This window comes from Musa acuminata, chromosome BXJ2-9 (assembly GCF_036884655.1).
Source record: "Musa acuminata AAA Group cultivar baxijiao chromosome BXJ2-9, Cavendish_Baxijiao_AAA, whole genome shotgun sequence".
Classification (NCBI taxonomy): Eukaryota; Viridiplantae; Streptophyta; class Magnoliopsida; order Zingiberales; family Musaceae; genus Musa; species Musa acuminata.
Window position 1 is genome coordinate 7,911,878 of NC_088346.1, and position 19,990 is coordinate 7,931,867.

General features: G+C 43.2%; 3 protein-coding genes across 3 annotated transcripts; 2 read left to right on the forward strand and 1 right to left on the reverse strand.

Moving 5' to 3' along the window:
• The first annotated feature begins 276 nt into the window (after window positions 1-276).
• On the forward strand, window positions 277-1,947 carry LOC103997666 (septum-promoting GTP-binding protein 1). The gene is made up of 6 exons (XM_009418959.3): window positions 277-685; window positions 792-912; window positions 1,000-1,093; window positions 1,216-1,255; window positions 1,362-1,445; window positions 1,639-1,947. The coding sequence occupies exons 1-6, from the start codon at window positions 398-400 to the stop codon at window positions 1,801-1,803; spliced, it is 792 nt and encodes a 263-aa protein (XP_009417234.2). The 5' UTR covers window positions 277-397; the 3' UTR covers window positions 1,804-1,947.
• A 459-nt stretch (window positions 1,948-2,406) lies between these two features.
• Window positions 2,407-5,539, forward strand: LOC103997667 (large ribosomal subunit protein eL42). Its single transcript, XM_009418960.3, has 4 exons — window positions 2,407-2,564; window positions 4,654-4,833; window positions 5,068-5,142; window positions 5,223-5,539. The coding sequence occupies exons 1-4, from the start codon at window positions 2,562-2,564 to the stop codon at window positions 5,280-5,282; spliced, it is 318 nt and encodes a 105-aa protein (XP_009417235.1). The 5' UTR covers window positions 2,407-2,561; the 3' UTR covers window positions 5,283-5,539.
• Window positions 5,540-6,374: 835 nt separating this feature from the next.
• Window positions 6,375-9,608, reverse strand: LOC135622951 (glucose-6-phosphate/phosphate translocator 2, chloroplastic-like). The gene is made up of 5 exons (XM_065125322.1): window positions 8,725-9,608; window positions 8,405-8,630; window positions 7,741-7,963; window positions 6,996-7,209; window positions 6,375-6,724 (listed from the first exon to the last, which is right to left on the reverse strand). The coding sequence occupies exons 1-5, from the start codon at window positions 9,253-9,255 to the stop codon at window positions 6,713-6,715; spliced, it is 1,206 nt and encodes a 401-aa protein (XP_064981394.1). The 5' UTR covers window positions 9,256-9,608; the 3' UTR covers window positions 6,375-6,712.
• Between the last annotated feature and the right edge of the window lie 10,382 nt (window positions 9,609-19,990).

Genomic DNA, 19,990 nt, shown 5'->3' on the forward strand with positions numbered 1-19,990 from the left:
TCGTATGTTTCATTCTTTCAGTGCCAATTTCGACACGCATCCTCGTCTCCTGATGAGACATCGGCGGTGATCTCAGCGGCCACGATTCCCAAACAAACATACAAAAACCTTACTCGTTTTAAGCGAGGAAGCATTTTGCACCAACCAATCTCTCGTCTTTGGTCAACCCTTTCCTCACGCACCATCCGCTCGTCACCACGTGCACCATATGATAGAGAGAGAGAGAGAGAGAAAGTCGTGAAGGAGAGGAAGAAGACAACGAGAATAGGATACAAAGGGCCACCAACGATTATGGAGCCATACCTTGGCTCCCCACCACCCCTCTCTCCCCTTCGTTGATGGGCGAGAGAGGCCTTCTACCCTTCACCGCCACCATCGACGCCACGGCCCAACGAACATGAGTCACGTCGGCCAGGCTCTGGTCCACCTCGAGGCCAAGTGGGCTCGCCTTGTCCGCCGCTTCTTCCACGCCGTCCGGGGCCACCTCGTCTCGTGCTCCTCCTGCGACGGTCGGTACCGGCAGCTTAAGGCGAACCTGCGTGCGCCGAATCCCATGGTGGTGCTACATGACATTCCCCAGGTGGATGTTGTGGGGGTGCGCACCGAAACGGAGGTGGACTCCGATGTGCTGTCGTTGAAGATTAGCGTCCTCGGTGATTGCCATATTGGAAAAACAAGCTTCATGGTATATATTCATATGCAATTCTTGATCTTTTGGTTATCATTAACCTGCAATAAACGTAAGTAGATCTGATAGTCTGTTCTTTTGTGTTGCTTGCGTGATGCGGTAGACCAAGTGTGTGGGAGATATGGAGGAACAGAGAGGAGTAGAAACTGCAGGATTGAATCTAATGGACAAAATTTTCGATCTCAAGGGAGCAAGGATCGCTTTCAGGATATGGGAGGTAGAAGGTAAGAACAGAGTTCTCTTCTTCAAATATGAATGCCATGTTAGCATACCAGGATGAGCCTATTGGAGATTAAACACGGTACTTGTAGGTGATGATCATCTGGATCATGTCCCCGTCGCCTGTAAAGATGCTGTAGCAGTTCTCATTATGTTCGATCTTACCAACCGATGTACGCTAAACAAGTTAGTATTTCCTCTATCATAAGTCGAAATCGTGTCTTGTGTATCATCTCCTTTGAAGATTAGTAAGGATGCTTGGAAGTTCTTGTTCTGCATCTCATGTCGTGTGACCTTTCTTCCTTCAGTGCTATTTCCTGGTACCAACAAGCAAGAAGATGGAACAAGGTATTGATGTTTTCCTCATTTGCTTTCCCCTACTGCATCTGATACCATGGCTCTCATGGTTGCGTCCGCTGATCATACTAATTCGTCTCTCTTCCGCTTCGTCTAGACCGCGATTCCTGTACTTATAGGGACCAAGTTCGATGACTTCGTTCAGCTTCCTCTTGAAATGCAATGGGCGATCGTGAATCAGGTGGAGTTTCATTCCAATAACCCATCATCCGTAGATTGTTGTCTGTGATTCGATCACAGATTAACATCGATGCTGAAACAAAATCGAGTTTTTCTTCTTCTAATTGCAGCCTCGATCACTGTTTAGTAGTGCATAATCTTTAAGAACTATGTTGGTGCGGAAATGAGCAGGTATTTTTGTGTTGTTTGAGCAGGCCAGAGCATGCGCAAGAGCGATGAAAGCGACACTGTTTTTTTCGAGTGCCACCCACAACATTAACGTGAACAAGATCTTCAAGTTTGTCGTGGCCAAGTTGTTCAACTTGCCATGGACGGTGGAGAGAAATTTGAACATAGGAGAACCTACCATTGATTTCTAGGTTCTTTTTTTTACTTGGCTTTTCGCTTTCTTTCTTCTTCTTCTTCTCTTATTTGTTACAGAAGCTCCTTGTCCTGTAATTGCTACGCTGTGGATAGCAACACGCTGCATGACAAGGGTTGATGAGCCTTGAAATTTCAGAATACCAACTGGAATCCTACTTGAATTGTTCAATGTAGAGATTGATAGCTCAAACAACAAAGATACGAAATACCATGAATATGATGGCTGAGTTCGATCTAGCATTCATTAGGAAAGCAAATGAGCAGCTGATCGTGCGATATACCACTCCGGAAGTGAAGGCATGGGGGGCAGAGATCAAACAACCTGCACTTTGTTCTACATCACTTGCCGGTTAATCAAATCAAACGAAAAATGCCAAATCGTGCAGCTTTGAGCTTCCAATCGTCGTCTCGCACCGAGTCGAAACGTTCGAGTCGAATTGAACCCTAAATGTCACATTGAAAGGCGCTTCGACCGTTTCGAGGTCTAACCACGCGAACATAATGGACTTTTAGCTGCTCATCAGATCCTCGTCAATAGCTCGTGGCCTCGAGGGCTTTTTAGATACTCGTCGCTCCAGCCCAAAAGCCCATCCATGGCGCGGGGGGCGTACATTTGGGATTCCATTGGTCTACGTTTTAAAGCCCTAACCCTAACATACCGCTCTACGGTACATAAGAAAGGCGGCTGCGACCTCGTCCGGCTCTTATTGCTCTTGGTCTTGGGAGGCGGAAACACCAACCAAGCGCTGCAGTCATGGTAACGCGACGGATCTTGTTTCTTTTTGTCCTTATGGATATGGGAAAATTTGGATTTGTTCCCTCGATTCTTCCCGACTGTTTTCTTTGTATTGATAGTGTTTGATCTGTTCCATATATCGGAACAAAAATCGATCTTTTAGGGGTTCGTGGCTAGATTCATCCGTCGCATGTTTTCTGTGGATGGGCTGGAGTGGATAGTATTGAGCGCTCGCAATAGGCTAGGGATTTTTGGCATAGAAAGGAGGCTTCTTTGAGTCTTAACTTTGTTAGCGAAGATTTCTCGGATTACTCGTTTCGGCCGTTTATAAACGACGTTTCCCGTGATTGGTGAAGCAAATCATGTTAGCGTCGTGGTGTGAAGACCAATTTTTTTCCCTTGTTATCTCTTGGGGCTGCATATTGTATCAATAGCTGAATCTGCCAAAACATTTTGGGCAAATTATTTGATTTATTACTGCATATTTTTAGGTTTCATTCATGTGAATGAAGTCATTTGTGTTTTCAAATTTACACGATACGTTTGACATTTAGGTTTTTTGACAACTGTATGAATTCTGTCTGATGACTCAATACTAGTATTTGATGGCCTCGGAAGCGTGCACTCTATTTTAATCATTCATTAGATTTCTCATAAGGATTATCAAGTCTTTCTATAAGAAATTGGTACTTATAGTTTAAGTGTTTAACATAGCTTCTTGTTTTTAATTGGTGCGACCAACATTATTGGGAATTTCGAACTAATTTGGCGTGCAAAAACTTAGATAATTATGTTGGGAAGTCATATCAGAATGCAGTTGAATATTTTTTATTCGTGCAATTTGATAGAAATTCATATGAAATTTGATAGGAAGTCTGAATGACAACATGCAGTTCCACACTAGAGATATGGAAGCTTACATAGTAATATCTAGAGCTAATCTTTCTTCTCTCTGCTGACAAAGCTCTGTCAGCATGATGATGTAACAGCCTGTTGAGGAAATAACATGTCATTCCAGATCGTTTGACATTTAGGTTTTTTGACAACTGTATGAATTCTGTCTGATGACTCAATACTAGTATTTGATGGCCTCAGAAGCGTGCTCTCTATTTTAATAATTCATTAGATTTCCCATAAGGATTATCAAGTCTTTCTATAAGAAATTGGTACTTATAGTTGAAGTGTTTAACATAGCTTCTTGTTTTTAATTGGTGCGACCAGCATTATTGGGAATTTCGAATTAATTTGGCGTGCAAAAACTTAGATAATTATGTTGGGAAGTCATATGAGTGACAACATGCAGTTCCACACTAGAGATATGGAAGCTTACATAGTAATATCTAGAGCTAATCTTTCTTCTCTCTGCTGACATAGTTCTGTCAGCATGATGGTGTAACAGCCTGTTGAGGAAATAACATGTCATTCCAGATGGCTACCTAGAGCTTATTGTTAGTGTGAACCTCTTGAGTTACAATTGCAATTATTATCACCTGTAAGGCCTGCTGAGTAGCTACTGGAGATACATCATACGTGGGCTTTAGCTAATTGTGTAGATAGAATTGCAGTGCGTATCTTTCAGCTTACAATCTTGATTTTGCATTGAATTATAAAATAATTGCATCTACTTACACTAGATACGCTTGAAGCAATCTCTTCTAGAGGCACTACACCAGAATCAATGCTGATTTTTACAGTCTAAATTGTGCTCAAGTCAGCTGATGTAAGTTGATAATCCTAGAGGAGTTTGAACTTTGAACTACCTTTTAGGTGTACCATCATGTATGTTTGGTGTTGGTGCTAAAAAATTGGTGTCTTGGGATCTTGAAACCTGAGTTAATAGTCAAAGGCTATCTTGGAGGTTAGCTATATTGATTATGTAACAAAGAGAGTCTTGTAGTATGGTTATTACACTTCAATAATTATGAGATATTTGGTGGTCAGAATTCCAAATAATTGAGATGCTTGGAAAACTTGCCTTAACCGGACTTTATTTTTTCAATTTTGTTTAATTTTGTTTCCTTTTCTTTTAGCAAGTACTTCCTTTGCTATATGTGGTCTGGCTCTCTTTTATCTGTTGATGATAAACTTTACTGTGAATGCCATTGTTCAGGTGAACGTTCCCAAGACAAAGAAAACATACTGCAAGAACAAGGCTTGCAGGAAGCACACTCTTCACAAGGTTACACAGTATAAGAAGGGAAAGGACAGCCTTTCTGTTCAAGGGAAGCGACGCTATGACAGGAAGCAATCAGGTTATGGTGGACAGACGAAGCCTGTTTTTCACAAGAAGGTATTTTTATCTGTTCGATGGTGCTTAAGGAATTTTATTTCTGATGCATGAGTTATATATATACTTGCTCTGCAACTGCTAGCTGGATTCTGGATTTATGTTTCCAAATTAGACATGATGAATACATTTCTCGTACATCATCTATTCAATTTTATGTGAGATGACTGTCAGCTGTGCATATTACTGTCCTCTAAAGTAGTGTAGGTGTACTAATTGTCATTACTTTTCTGCCAGGCAAAAACCACCAAGAAGATTGTGTTGAAGCTTCAATGCCAAAGTTGCAAGCATTATTCGCAGCATCCCATAAAAGTACTAGCTCTGATATTCTATTGTTTTTCACCTTTTAATGTTTTTATCTATAACTAACATCATTTTCATCCTCGGTACAGAGATGCAAGCACTTTGAGATTGGTGGAGACAAAAAGGGGAAGGGGACTTCTCTCTTCTAGTTTGTTTTTGTTGATGTCTCAATGCTGTGTCTTTCTGGTTTCACTGAAAATGGTAATTCTAGGTCTCAAGGGAACATGGCATACAGCTTGATGCTGTATCTTTTTGGTATCACTCTCAAATGGTAGTTCTAGTATATGTTCTCTAGCGAATTTGGTTCAAGTGACTGAAATGACAATGTTAATTTACTTATGCTTGTGGTTGAGAATGGATACTTAATATTTATTAATATCTATGAAGTTTACTTATTTGGATGCCAGCCTCGGCTGCCTTTATCCTTTATTAAATGCATGAAATGAATAGTATTGCACACATGTATGACCCAGTCAAGCAGAACATGAATCTTCTATTCTGTGTTGGATGAGTATGTTGCCTTTTGACAGGCATATCATCTGTTGTGTAACATTCAGATTGAACACTGAACTTGATGTACTGATTCTTGACTACATTTTTTTTTTATCATCTGATTAAATATCAAAACAGATACAGGATGTACTGTCAGTGTTACATGTATCAAGGGGTGATTGTATGAGAGTAGGCAGATGATGAATATGTCTGGTGTTGAAATCTTGGTGGTCAAATATCCAGATGAAATGTAGGAAGTTTTGTTTACCCTGCTGCATATCACTGTGGTGGTCCATCTTCACCTCTACCATATAGCAGCATGCGTTGATGCCTCTTCCTACTTGCTTCCAACTCGAGAGAAGGAGTATGGTTTTCTTGCTAATTCAATTGTTTAACATCTGATAATGAAGTATTCAATTACCTTGGAATTTTGCCATTCTCCCACCCGAAAAACCAGAAAATGTAGATATGGATATATATTTCATAAAAGTCTGCAGAGCAGTTGAAGGCTGACAAGGCATTGCAGATTCAGCAAACAACCAAAGAAGATCTAATATTTCAGACATGAATCAGAACAATATCATGAAATCACAGGTGTGGACAACTTGGCTCTCCGCTTTAACCAAGAGGCAATCCTTATTTAGTGTGTCCTTCAAGAACCCAAAAGGACCATATACTGGTCCTCACTTTTTCTCCCATATGACTGGGAATAATGAAATGAACTATGGCAAACGTTCCAACAAATGAGATAGACAATATACATATATAGATATTACTTTGCCTCAAAATCAAATGTGTCCATACATCACACAAGCATTGACAGTACCACACTCCCTCAAATCTCTTAATGAGAATAGTCTTGGTAGAAATACTCATATAAGCTGCAGATAACATCCTAAATCTAAAAGAATGACTGCAATTGCTTATTTTTCCAAATACATCTATCTGCAACAAAATGCCGCGCTCAGCTGCTACTTTGCAAAATTAATTAATCTGCCACTAAATGTGCCAAAGAATCGGTAGATAAGAACTAACGATGACTAGTATAGTAGCATGCATGATCATATCGAAAAGGCCGCACTAGCTTTCACTGCTTAGCCTGCAAAACAAGTAAATCACAAGTAAGCACTATTAAGTTGCACATAATTACTGGCTATAATATTGAAGCACAAGACAAATGAAGGTTTACTTGCCCTACAGACTTTAAGCCTAGATGTTGAACACCATCGCACACTCACTGGTTTAACTACCATACATAATAGTGCAATCTTTTTTTCATTCACTACTATTTCATGCACCGATACAAGCTCCATATAAGACAAAAAAAAAGGAATTAGATTTCAGTTCAAGAACTGATGGAGCAAATTTACCTGGGAGTAGAGAAAAGTTCCAAAAATGGCGATGGCAGTTCCGAGGGCATTGATTGGCTGAACAGGTGTGTGGAAGATTATGATAGATGCAACAATCACCGATATCCTCTTCATGGTGTTACCAATGCTAAAAGTCAAGGGAGAGATTTCATCAAGCGACATGTAGGACACTTGATTGTACAAGTGGTAGAACACACTTTGCGCTGCCATCCACCTAGATAATTCATAAATAGGTGAATTATGTTAGCTACAGAAACACTATGATACGATGCATAGTGAATGATCAGCAGTGGAAGAACAAAGAAAATAGTTCTCTCTAAATTAATCAAACTCTGGAATCAGTCTACACAAATTGAATGGTCTTTGCTGACCAAACAATGGAATAGTATACTTTGACCAAGAAGAATTATTGACTAAATGGAAGCAAATTATGAATTGATTTGCTGTATTACATGGAAGAACCTCTTGCCTTAATACTGAGGGAAAACCATATATGTACAAAAGAAAAAGATCAGTAAACATACATGTTTTAGATGCTATTGAACGATTTGACACCTAAATCACCAAGGTGCCCTCACTAAATGTCATGTAGATGAGAACACAGAAGATCTTGAGATAATGTGTGTACAACATTTGAATTTGGTGCTCAATAATGTTGCACAGTGCAGAGCATGTAAATGTCATCAGTGTCTCGATACAAAAAAAAAAGAAATCGAAGAGGAATAGGAGAAAACAATATAATTACCAGACAAAATGAGGACCGATCTGTGATACTGCTTTATTCCAACCAGCAGCCCACATCTGAGGACCCTCCACCGCAATAGCAAAGGGCATGAGTATTAACAGAGATAGCATAGAGAGGCAGGCGTAGTAGTTCATTCCACTGACCGACTTCCCTTTCATCCCTTTTTTTGAGAATATATTCCGAAACACAAATGCAAGGTTTGATATCATTGCCCCCATAAATCCTGCAACCAGGAGAAACATGATCAAACACTTCAGGTAGCAGACTCCATGTTAACAATCCCAAAGTCTTAGAACAGAATTATTAGGAAATCTCAAGATAGTCCTCAAGACATCATTAAGCAACACGGCAAATGGACTAGTAGTGACATACACGTAAAGGCATTGTGAAAGAGAAAGGTTTTGAACAACTTTCATACTCGACTCATCAAACAAATATTTGTTCTTGTCAAATTGCTACTGTTGAGTTCTTCTCAAAGAAGTTAATTTAGAACATTTGAAATATCGACAAAGAAAGAAAGAGGAAAAACTAAATGATTGAACAAAAAATACTAAGAAATACCACCTTTCTACCAAAAGAGATTAGGAACTATGAAATAGTTACCGGCAAGAATAACATTTCGCAGAGTTAAATTACTGAAACGCATCATCTCAACCACTCATACCGGTCATGTTAAAGTTCAGCTCAGTCACTGCAGCTAAAGCGCAACCACCGATGATCGGCAGCAGTGACAGATACACCGGCACGGGGAACCTCTCCCCCAACAAGAACCTCGACACCAACACGCTGAAGGCCGGCTCGCCGCTCTTAATTATGTGAGTGAACGACACCGCCACCTTCGACATGCTCACTGTCGCAGCCACATGCCCGATCGTGTGCGCCACGGCCACCTAACCAGAATTGGAGACCATCATCAACATCCACAAGATCCAAAAAGGATGCATCTTTTTATCCTAAAAGCCATCGAAATCGCAAATTTCTCACCGGAGCGAGAGCTTTCCAGAAATCCAGGTCGGTCTTTGGAACCTCGGCGACCCTCGCGCCCCAAGAGAGCAGCATTATGAGGGAGCCGACGGCGAGGGAGAGGGTGGAGGTCAGCCAGGGGTAAGGGAAGGCGTTGAGGACCTTCTTGTTGTAGATATTGAACACCACGTTGAGTGCCCACCACGTCGCGAAGTAGATGCCGATCTTGACCTTCTGCGCGGCGGCTGCGCGCCCCTCGTTGTCCAGCACCGGGATGCCCTCCGACCGGTCGGCCTCGTAGGCCCTCGCCTTCGACGACAGTCCTCGGAAATTGGCGACCGAAGCCGGTCCATCTCGAGAGCCAAGGCCGAAACTTCCGAGAGGGGCCAAGTACAAGGGTTTGAGAGACGAAAGGGACGAACCTAGCTTATCGGAAGAAGATGAAAGCGGTGAAACCCGCGGCAATGGCTTCCTCAGCGATCTGGACCTCAAAAGATCGGAGGCGGTGAAAGCCGCCATCGAGGGCATCGTCGAGCAGATCAAATTCGCCATTGGAACGTCGAAGAGAGGATCAAAACCCGATATTTCAGGCTCTGGATTCTTCAAAAACCCAGAGAGAAATAGAGGGAACTCAGAAAAATGTGATTTTTCTTCGACACCGGAGGAAAGTAGCGATTTTTACGGGTTCGACGGAAGAAAGTTTGATCCACAGAGGGTTTTATAATGAGAAGAACAACGATCTAGAGTTCAGAAACGGGGACCATACGCAAAGAGATGAACGCTAACACGGAATCCGCGCTCGATATAGTTGCGGGCTGAGAGCCCTCCGGTGGGCTGTAAATTTATAGATAGAGATAGGAAGGAAGCAAAGAAAAGCAGGGACTTGGTGTTTGTAAGCAAAACGGGAGGAGAAAGTTTGGTGGCTGTGAAACTTTCTACGTCCTGCGTGCAAAATTTTGATTTTGTTACTTGGTGCTTGTGGTTTGTTCCTTTCATTGACTTTTGTTGGGATTCCGAGGGGTTGCGGTACAGTGTATATAAAATTGCGACAAAGTTAAGATCCAAGATGGCAGATACGTGTGGGTTGGTGGCTTTCTCTCGAGCTGACCATTTGATGGCATGACTTAATAGTTTCTAGAGCAGGAAGAACAATAGCTTAGAACTTCTGGAGGAAACAAAGGAATAACCTCAGGGGAAGATTCTGAGCATAATTCTCGTGAGCACCAGATGGATAGCGACGGCAATTAAAGGGAATGCGGTTGTAAAGGCTACAGAGTTCGGGAAGCACGCGGGTACCCATCGTCGACGAGCATCGTCTACAGCGCTCGCCGCGCGTTGGTAGGTGATGATGGGATGTCATGGGCCTCGTTCGCGGACCAGTGCAGTCGGGTTACTGATGATAGCGGATCGAATCTTCGTGGATATTTTATGCCTATCCGACCCATTTATGTTATGTTAGAGGCTTTGGAAGGCACAACAATAGGAAAACAAAGCGTTTAAGCATAAATAAGATGAGATTTGCATTTCTTTTTTTCGAACGAAACGGACTATTTACAACCTTCAACATGATTATGGTTTCAATATGATTAATTGGTGCTTACCAAATGAATATGGTTATATAACCCAAATCAGATCGGAAAATTCATAACCCTCAATTGATTCGCTTTGATCCCTAGAAAAATAAATACTTTTGATTCTTATTTATTACTAAATACATGTGAATTTTTTTAGGATATTTAATTTATATAATAAAAATGAAAAGAGAAGATAAATCCTATTATAAGTCCTATCATCTTATTTCGCAAATTATTAATTAATTTTATTTTATCCATATTTTTAACATGACATATAACTGTATTTCTTTTTGTTTAAAAAGTAGTATTTCGACAGTTGAGTAGTTAGTTACCTTAGATCTGAGAATTGATAGGATTTTGATATATAGAAGGCCATTTTATTAGGTATAAATGTAGGGTTGACGTGGCATATTTCTCTCTATTATTGGTGATCTGAGTTTTGAATAGATAGTGACTTGTATATTAATCAAAGTTTAGATTACATTATTAAAAAAAAGAAATTTAAGGTTTTACATCCCTTCTTCTATTTATTTGAACTACTAACCTATGAAATGTATGCCAATATCCATTGAGCATTGCATAAAACTATAACATGTTATAACAAACAAAAATGTCCATATAGAGGATCTACAACTCACCTATTGAACTGAAGAAACAGAAGGTACTTTATTCTGAGGAAGATCATTAATCATCCATTAGCAAAGAATCCCACATGATCTCGAAACTCACTAAAACATTTCCTCGAGAAAGCTATTCGATTAGTCCAAACGGTTTGAACTTGAGACCGACTTGGCTGTCGAAGGAGCATTTGTCGAAAATGCTCCCAACAAAGTTTTGTAGGCTTAGTTCCTTCCGGATGATCATAATAGTGATTTGAATTGAGATAGATATGAGAGGAACTTTAGTTGGATTTGAAACTAATTCCAACTTGGACAATGAAAAATTACATTAATAGTTTAGTACCAGGAGGACACAAGATGTCTTGGGAAAATTTCATAAGGCCTTCTAGGCTGAATCACAAGGACCCGAACGGGTCAAACGATCAAAAATCTGATTATATTGAACCCACGTAACTCGATCCTCCTGAGACCAACTCAGCTCGTATCTTTAGTCAAACCCACTTCCCCCACTTTTGAAGTACTTAATCCCCTACTTTTCTGTTGATTATTCTAGGATTTGATAGTTAACCCACCACTATTTGCACAACATCCAATTTTATCAACCTAGCTCATAATTATACTCATTGAAACCTTCCATAACCTAACCTAACATGACCAATTCTTGATTAGAGTACACTAGATCATGGCCCTTATCTCTAATAGCTTATCCAAATAACACAACATTGGTCATGCCCAACTCCACTTACTCCACATTTTCCTAATTTAGTACCACTACCTGCTTCAACTCCTAATGGTAGACTCATTTGTCAGTCGATCTACCCTAAGGAATAGCTCCCCTCAAAACCTCTCTCACGGGTAACATCACAATCCTCTCCAAGGGCCCAAGGGACAAAAGGAGTCCATTGCTTAATTAGTCAAGCTCCCTTTAGATGTTCACATTTAGCTTTGTGAGATGAACCAACGAATGGAGGATATTAAATAAAAGATTATACAAGAAAAGCAACAAGAGATCGATCCCTACTTAAGGTCTCTATGTAAAATGTATTATAGAAGAATCAACCCCACAAGGGTTAGGGTTCCGAATGCCAACATTAGAGTAATATGAAGGGAACTTTGATCCTGCTAAACATGTAGCCACATTCACCACAAATAACATTGTTTAGGATGACAAACTCCCTGACACGTTGCACCTCCATAACAACTATGTAAGGGGTGATGAGAGAATAATTCTCTAAGTTTCTCCTGAATCAATCTCCTCTTTTGATCAGCTTGCCAATGAATTTGAACTCAACTTTATTAGTTACAAGTTACCAAATAAGCCTATAACCACTCTTTTGGTAATACATCAATAAGTCAAAGAGTCCCTGACAAGTTACATAAAATGGTTCAATGATAAAATAAGATTGGTGGTTAAGCCAAGTTCATCTGTTCTAATTATAATTAATGCTTATATCGACGGCCTTCAACTATTGAAGTTTTTCTACTTGATCATCACACGACCTCCAATCATATTCCTAGAGTGGTTGCAAGAAGCAAACTAATGTCTTATAACTGAGTTTGTCATCATGGGAAAAGGAGCTCTAAACCCAAAAAAAATGACGTAGGGCTCCATAACCAAATATTCTAGAGCGATCACATAATAAAAGACCAACGGGAGATCAAATCCTCCGTCATCAAGAACACACTCCATTAAATACCTCTCATATTGAGGTACTCATAGATAATGGAGAAAGGGCTCCTCCGTACACCTCACCCTCTATGAGCTCCACCAACTAAATGGAATCGATCAAAATTTTATCGTTTTCACTAAAACCATGGACATGAGATGGAGGATTACTACCATATGAAACAATAAATAAAAGAGCTTAATCGGAAGAGGTACCTCCACTACTACCTCCATAAGGTACGAGGAACATCATTAAGGCCCAAAGGACCTATTGAGCAATAGGTTGATGTGATAGTTGGGGGATCAACATTAGGTGGAACTAGCACGTCCTCCCATAAGACTTATGCAAGGGAACCCAAAGCAAAAAGGTGATATCCCAACACAATCATCATATTCAAACGACAAGGCGTCTCCCAGCTCCCACTATCTTAGGAGCTCTCGGCCTGTCGAGAGGAGGAAGGGACTTCTCTGCCCCTTTGGCATTGGCTTGGTGGCAGCGGTAGAGGTGAAAGATTAGTAGGGTGCTTTCCAAGCCTCACCTCGGTTGCTATTGTCAAGCCCTGACCATTGGTCGGTGCATGAGCTACCTCTTAAACTTCTAGAGTGAGTTCATCTCACCTTTGCTCCCATACAAAATCCTCGTATCGTTAAGATGTCGATGGGTGATGAGCCATGTGTGTGTGACTCCAATAACATCGTGGCACTTCGATCGTATCGATAACTTGGAAGATGTTAGCACAAAAGATCCATCTTTATATAGGGAGCAAGGTCAGGATGGATTCAAAGGAAATAAATAATGGGGAGATTAGATTCAGATACAGACCCTGAGGCACATGACTGAGCCCTTCTTTCATGAGCCAACCCTTGCTCATCTACAAAATCATCTCAAAAAGAGCATTGGCCAATCGATAGTGTTGCTCCCATTTTGACTCATTCAACCTCGAGATGGTATTCTAATACTTCTAAATAGATCATGTTAAGTTGATAGGCCACCCCTCGCTAGTCATAGGTGCCCTGCAAGCCAATCGGATGACTGATGGCACATGTGATATGATATGCACTCTTTTTGCTTATTATTATTATGGTATTTTCTCACTTTATATATATATATATATATATATATATATATATATATATATAAAGTGATATCTATGGATCTATACAATGGGAATCAAATCATGATGAGATCATGATAGTAAGACCGATTCATCTTTAAACACAGATTCTAAAGAATCTCGGTCATAGATTACTCAAGAAGGACACCGAGATAACTAGACAAACTAATATATTATATACTCGTCCATATGATGGAGGTGGCTGGTCTCATAGCTGCTCATGTGGGGATACTAGGGATACAGTGTAGGTGCTTATTGGAAAATGAGTTCACTGATTGATCAGCTCACGAAATGTTGGATAGTTGATGATGCCTTATTGTGATTTCGTCGTCCATATGGTGTATCTGGTCTTTAGACTTGAGACACCATAGATGGCTTGTATGAGTACTCCACTCTTTGATGCCGAACTTATAGGCTTGAAAGTTCCAAATCTAGCACAACCAGTTATTAAGAGTGCTAGCCAACCTTACGGGAGCTATTGAGTTTCGATAGATGATCATCCAATTTTAGTATCATGAGAGGAATATCTCATATGTTCTTGTTTAGATAAATCTCTAGCCAAAGTCATTTAGAGTGAGAGAGAAAGAGTTCTACAAGAAAATACGATTAGAGTGAGACTCAAATAAAAATCATATCGACCTGACAACACCATACCTGGTATATAGTCATTGGGGTATTAGATGGATAATGGACTATACGTACATGACAATTGAGGATAGATAGGTCCAAAGGATTGAATTCTCATATATCGTTTGAGGACTACAATGTAGTGGCCTAGTACGTTCGTAGTCGATGAGTCGAGTGAATTATTATAATTGGTATATAGTCGACGGATTGGATTCTCAAACCGCCGGATTCTCGATCAGAAGAGGAAGAAGATCTAGAGGAGGAAGACATTATGGACTTTTCTAAGTGTTCTAAAGATGTTGAAAGGTTGAGGCCACTAAAGGTCTAAGTGCTCTGAATGGTTCTAAAATCATGAGAGGAGCACATGAAGAAGACATTTTATTTATAGGGTCTGAGTGATCCTTCTACTAACCACATCATCATACGATGGTTCAGCTAACAGGCTAAGTGGTGGCACATCATTGCATGAAGCCAAAGTGGTGTAATCATGGTGAACTTTCGAATCCTCGACTGTTTAAAGAATGTACATGTGGACAATGTCAACGCTTCGACAAGTCATCATTATGAAAATCTAAGAGATCAATTCTCGTCAAATTTGATGAGTGATCAAATTAACATTACCATTAGGGAATGAGACTAAATTGATGCATGCCGGTAGACATGGCCAAAATCTTAAAAGATGAAGCAACATCTTTGGTGCAACCGAAAGGTCGAATGTGCATATCGATGATGATGCATAACTAAGAAGCCAAATATGCATATCGATGACGCATAACCAAAAGACCGAATGACCGAATGTGCATAACGATGATGTGTAATTAAAAAGATAAATATGCATATTTATGATGCATAGTCAAAACACCAAATGGGTATATTGACGATGCATAATCAAGTGCCCGAATGTGCATATCGACAATGCACAATTGAAGGACCGAATGTGCATGACAATGCATAGTCGAAAAGCCAAACACATATATCGATGACTCATAGTTGAAAGGTTGAATGTACATTTTGACGGTGTACAATCGAAAGGCCAAACACACGTATTGATGATACCCCAACCGAATGCTAATCATCTCTCTTATAAATACCACAATGTCAATCAAAGTTGCTTCTTGACTAGATAGCACTGTGCTCAAACGAGCTACGAAGCAAGGGGGCTACTGATAGATGGCAAATGATATGGTCAACACCTCATGTGGTTGACATGTCGATTTCCGAAGGCCATGCTAACCACATGTGCTTGACAGGTGGTCATGGTACAGACAACACACTGGCACTAGGTGGTTGACATATCAATCACCTAAGGCCACATTAATTGTATGTTCAATGCCATGTGGTTCCAACGTGGCTTGAGCTTGTCAAGACAAATTTTGGATTCGATGTATCGTGACATCACTATCTTGATTCGACCCAATAAGGATGCACAATCGACCCCACGACAATCGCTAGTCTTAGGAGTAACGGTTTACAAAGCCACCTATCAAAGAGGCCCCCAAATGCGTTATCCACACATATTAAAAGATGTTTTTGAGAGAATTGTCCGATGAGTCTAACCAATCAAAAATCGAGATTAATTTTATCATTCAAGTGATATTTATCAAAAATACCCCCAATATAATTTTGTTGATCCAGCTCCTTCGATCAAAACGGTGAAATGAGCTTAGATAGACAAGAACGTCGATTGGATCCTATTCTCGATTTGTTTTGTCCCTAAGAGGGGAAAAAAAAAAGAAGATAAGTACGGTTTCTTCCGATATTAGTTGTTGCGGGAACAACCTTGAGTCATGGCCTCGGGGCCGACGCAGCTCGGTTCGGGTCCGGACGACGGTGGATCTTCCCGGTGCGGCCCTCGAGTCCGCTGAGGTGGCCGATCACGGTGGTCCGATCGGGACAAGGTCGTCGCTTCCTCCGGGAGGGAACTCCTCACCTGTGCGTCCAGTGGGGACCTTCGGCTTCTCACCTGCACAAAGGTCGGGTCGGGAAGCTCGACCCGGCCCCTCCAATGATCAAGTTAGAAGATAGTGGCAGGGGGTTTGTTGTCTCCCTTTTTCCCTTTCTCCTGTTGAACGCGAGGGTATTTATAGGGGAGGTTACCGTTGCCTGATCTGCTCACTTACAGGGGGCAGGATCGTACTCCTGGTAGCGTCTGCCACCGGTTGGCGTGGCGTGAAGGATTGAGCCTGAGCAGGGCGTTAATGCGCCTCGGTCGGCGTTCTGGTACGTTTGACCAGGTGCTGTCGGGTCGATCGAGGCGTGAGACGTCATCTGGGGCAGCTGACGTCAGCCCGAGTCTTGTCGCCATTATTATCCTCATCATATTCCCCCCCGGAAAGAAGTTATGCGTTGGTCATTGTAACAGGAGTCCGAGGCATGGCTTTAGCTTTCAGTATTTGTTCTTGCCGGGCGGCTGCTGGTCCGTTACCAGGGGCGCGGTCCGGATTTAGCAAATAAGGGAGGCTGGGCATGCGCCGGTGGTCTCGGACAGCGTGCATCTTGAGGAGAACGTCTCAGGCGGGCAGGCTGCGCAAAGAAAGTGGTCTCGGGCAACATGCAGCCAAGGAGCACGACTTAATCGGGCTGGCCGAGCAGAGGTTGTGGTCTCGAGGAACATGCAGCTGAGGAGCATGACTCAAGTGGGCAGGTCGCGCAGGTGTAATCCCGAGCAGCATGGAGCCGAGGAGCACGACGCAGGCGGGCAGGCCACGCAGGTGTGCATCATGGAGCCGAGGAGCACGATGCAGGCGGGTAGGCCGCGCATGTGTGGTCTCGGGCAAGCAAGATGCGCAGGCGTGGTCTCGGGCAACATGCGGCCGAGGAGCACGGCGTAGGCGAGCAGGCCGCGCAGACGTGGTCTCGGGCATCATGGAGCCGAGGAGCACAACGCAGGCGGGCAGACCGTGCAGGTGTGGTCTCGAGCATCATGGGGCCGAGGAGCACGACGCAGGCGGGCAGGTCACGCAGGTGTGGTCTTGGGCAGTATGGAGCCGAGGAGCACGATGCAGGCGGGCAAACCGCGCAGGTGTGATCTCGGGCATCATGGAGCTGAGGAGCACGACGCAGGCGGGCAGGCCGAGGGATGTAAAGACAAAAGGGGTTAGGCCGGGGCTAACCGCGAGCCGAGAGGCGGTCAGGTAGATATTGAGCCTTCGCTCGGAAGAGACTGAGGCAGGGCCTAGATTTCTTTTCACGAGGACCACATCAGACAGCCACCGCGGGTGCTTGACCTCTTCTATGGAGTCCGCTGTCGAAAGTCGTCCCTTCTCCTCACAGCCACCCAGGCCTCCGCCGTGATGTACTGGTTAGCCCGCTAGAGCATCTCTGGCACCGTGGTGGGGGGTCGCTCCGCGAGGGACCAAGAAAGTCTGGAGGGTCGCAGGCCTATCATGAACGCCTGCATTAATAGAGAGGAATGAGTGTCCGGCAAATCTCGGATTTGCGTGGCAAAGCGATCCACAAAATGTGAGAGGGGCTCATCCTCCCTTTGGCCGAGTTCGAGGAGCAGTGCAACGAATGGCTTTGGTCGGGCGTAGGCTAGGAAGCTAAGCTTAAAGTGTTAGTCATAGGTGCCCAGCAAGCCAATCACGTGAGTGATGGCACATGTGACTTGATACAGAATCTTTTTGCTTATTATATTTTGGCGTATATCACTTTATAACTATTGCATAAATGCATACATATTTTGTGATGTCCTTGGATTTGTGCAATGGGAATTGGATCGTGATGAGATCACGATAATGAGATCGATTCACCTTTAAACACATATCCTAAATAATCCCGGTCATAGGTTACTCGAGAGGGACATCGTGATAACCGGATATACTGGTGTGCTGTATACCCGTCCATATGATGGATGCAGCTGGTCTCATAGCTGCTCGTGTAGGGACACTAGGGATACAGTACAGGTGCTCATTGGAGAATGAGTTCACTGATTGATCCGCTTACGGAATGCTGGATGGTTGATGATGCCTTATTGTCAGACAGCGATTCCGTAGTCCTAGTGGTGTATCTGGTCCTTAGACTTGAGACACCAATGATGTCCTGTATTAGTGCTCCACTCTTTGATACCAGACTTATAGGTTTGGCTGTCTCAGATCTAGTACAGCTGGTTATTGGGAGTGGTAGTCGACCTTACGAGGGCTATTGAGTGTCGATAGAGGATCATCCACTCTCGGCGTCATGAGAGGAATATCCCATGTGTTCTTGCTCAGACAAATCCCTGGCCAGGGTCATTCGGGTTGAGAGAGAAAGAGTTCTCCGGGAGAATCCGATTAGAGAGAGACTTGAGTAGAAACCGTATGAGTCTGACAGCACCATGCTCGATATACGGTCTCTGGGATATTAGATGGATGAGGGACTATAGGTACATGGTAACTGAGGACAGACAGGTCCAATGGATTGGATTCCCCTGTATCGTCTGGGGACTATGGCGTAGTGGCCTAGTACGTCCGTAGTCGATGAGTCGAGTGAATTATTACAGAGATAATAATTCACTGAGTTAGAAGGAGTTCTGACAGGTATGACTCACGGCCAGCTCGATATTGGGCCTAGAGGGTCACACACATATGGTAGGCATTGCGATGAGTAGAGGTTCAGATATGAGATATCCGACGGAGCCCTTGTCTTATTGGATGCAGATCCAATACCCACTAGGGAAGGACCCATTAGGGTTTGACACGGGATCTCTATAAATAGGAGGGATTCACAGCCTCATAGGCTAGAGTCTTTGCTTGCCTTTCCTATTCTCCTCTCCCCCTCCACCTCAGAGTAGGCTTGGAGTTTTGCGGAGCATCGTCGCAACCCTGCTGTGTGGATCACCGCTAGAGAGGAGGACGCTTGACCTCCTTCACCCTCTCCTAAGGATCTGCAAGGAAACAAGGATATACGATCTCCCTAGGTAACACAATCTCTATACGCAGTTTTGTGTTTTTGCGGATTTTTTGTGCACCAATCTTCGCACGACGACGAACATCTTTTTGGGAATCGGGGATTTTTGTTTTTCATGTTCTTCCACTACGCATATGATGTCGCCCCCCATGATTTCCCAACACAAAGTCCCGGGCCAACTGACCGAAAGAAGTGATCGCCCCGGGCTTCAGACTGCTATACCATGCACAAGTTGGCCCCTTCAGAGTCGTGGGGAACGCCTTGCACATCATGGCATCCGAGGTTCCGTAAAACGCCATTTGGGCACGGAAGGAGGCTACATGGTCCGCTGGGTCGGTGGCACCATCGTACGCGTCGAGGAGGGGAGGCGGAAGTTCGAGGGGACTGCCTAATCTTGTATCTCAAGCGCGAATGGGGACCCTTGGTGTGCGTCCTCCCCGAGCTCTCCCTTTGACCTGCGAACCTCCTTCTGCACTTCGTCGAGCTACTGACTAACAAAACGTAATTGGGCTCGCAGGGAGTCCGCTGAATCCGAAGATAATGCCTCGGGTTCCGGGCGCCTGCTTGGGTTTGCCATCACCCAGTCCCCGAGTGGGGTCGATCGGACCCGAGGCGAAGTGGGGAGCTCCTAAGGTAGCGTGCGAAATCGAACGGGCGGCTCCTGCTGCCGTAGCGGTTGGATCGCAGGCGGGTGCAGCGGATGAGAAACGAGTGGGATAATGGACTGCACCATACTGGTCAATGTTCAGACTTGATGAGTGAGGTCCTGAAAGGCCTCGGATGACACGGGCGATGGGT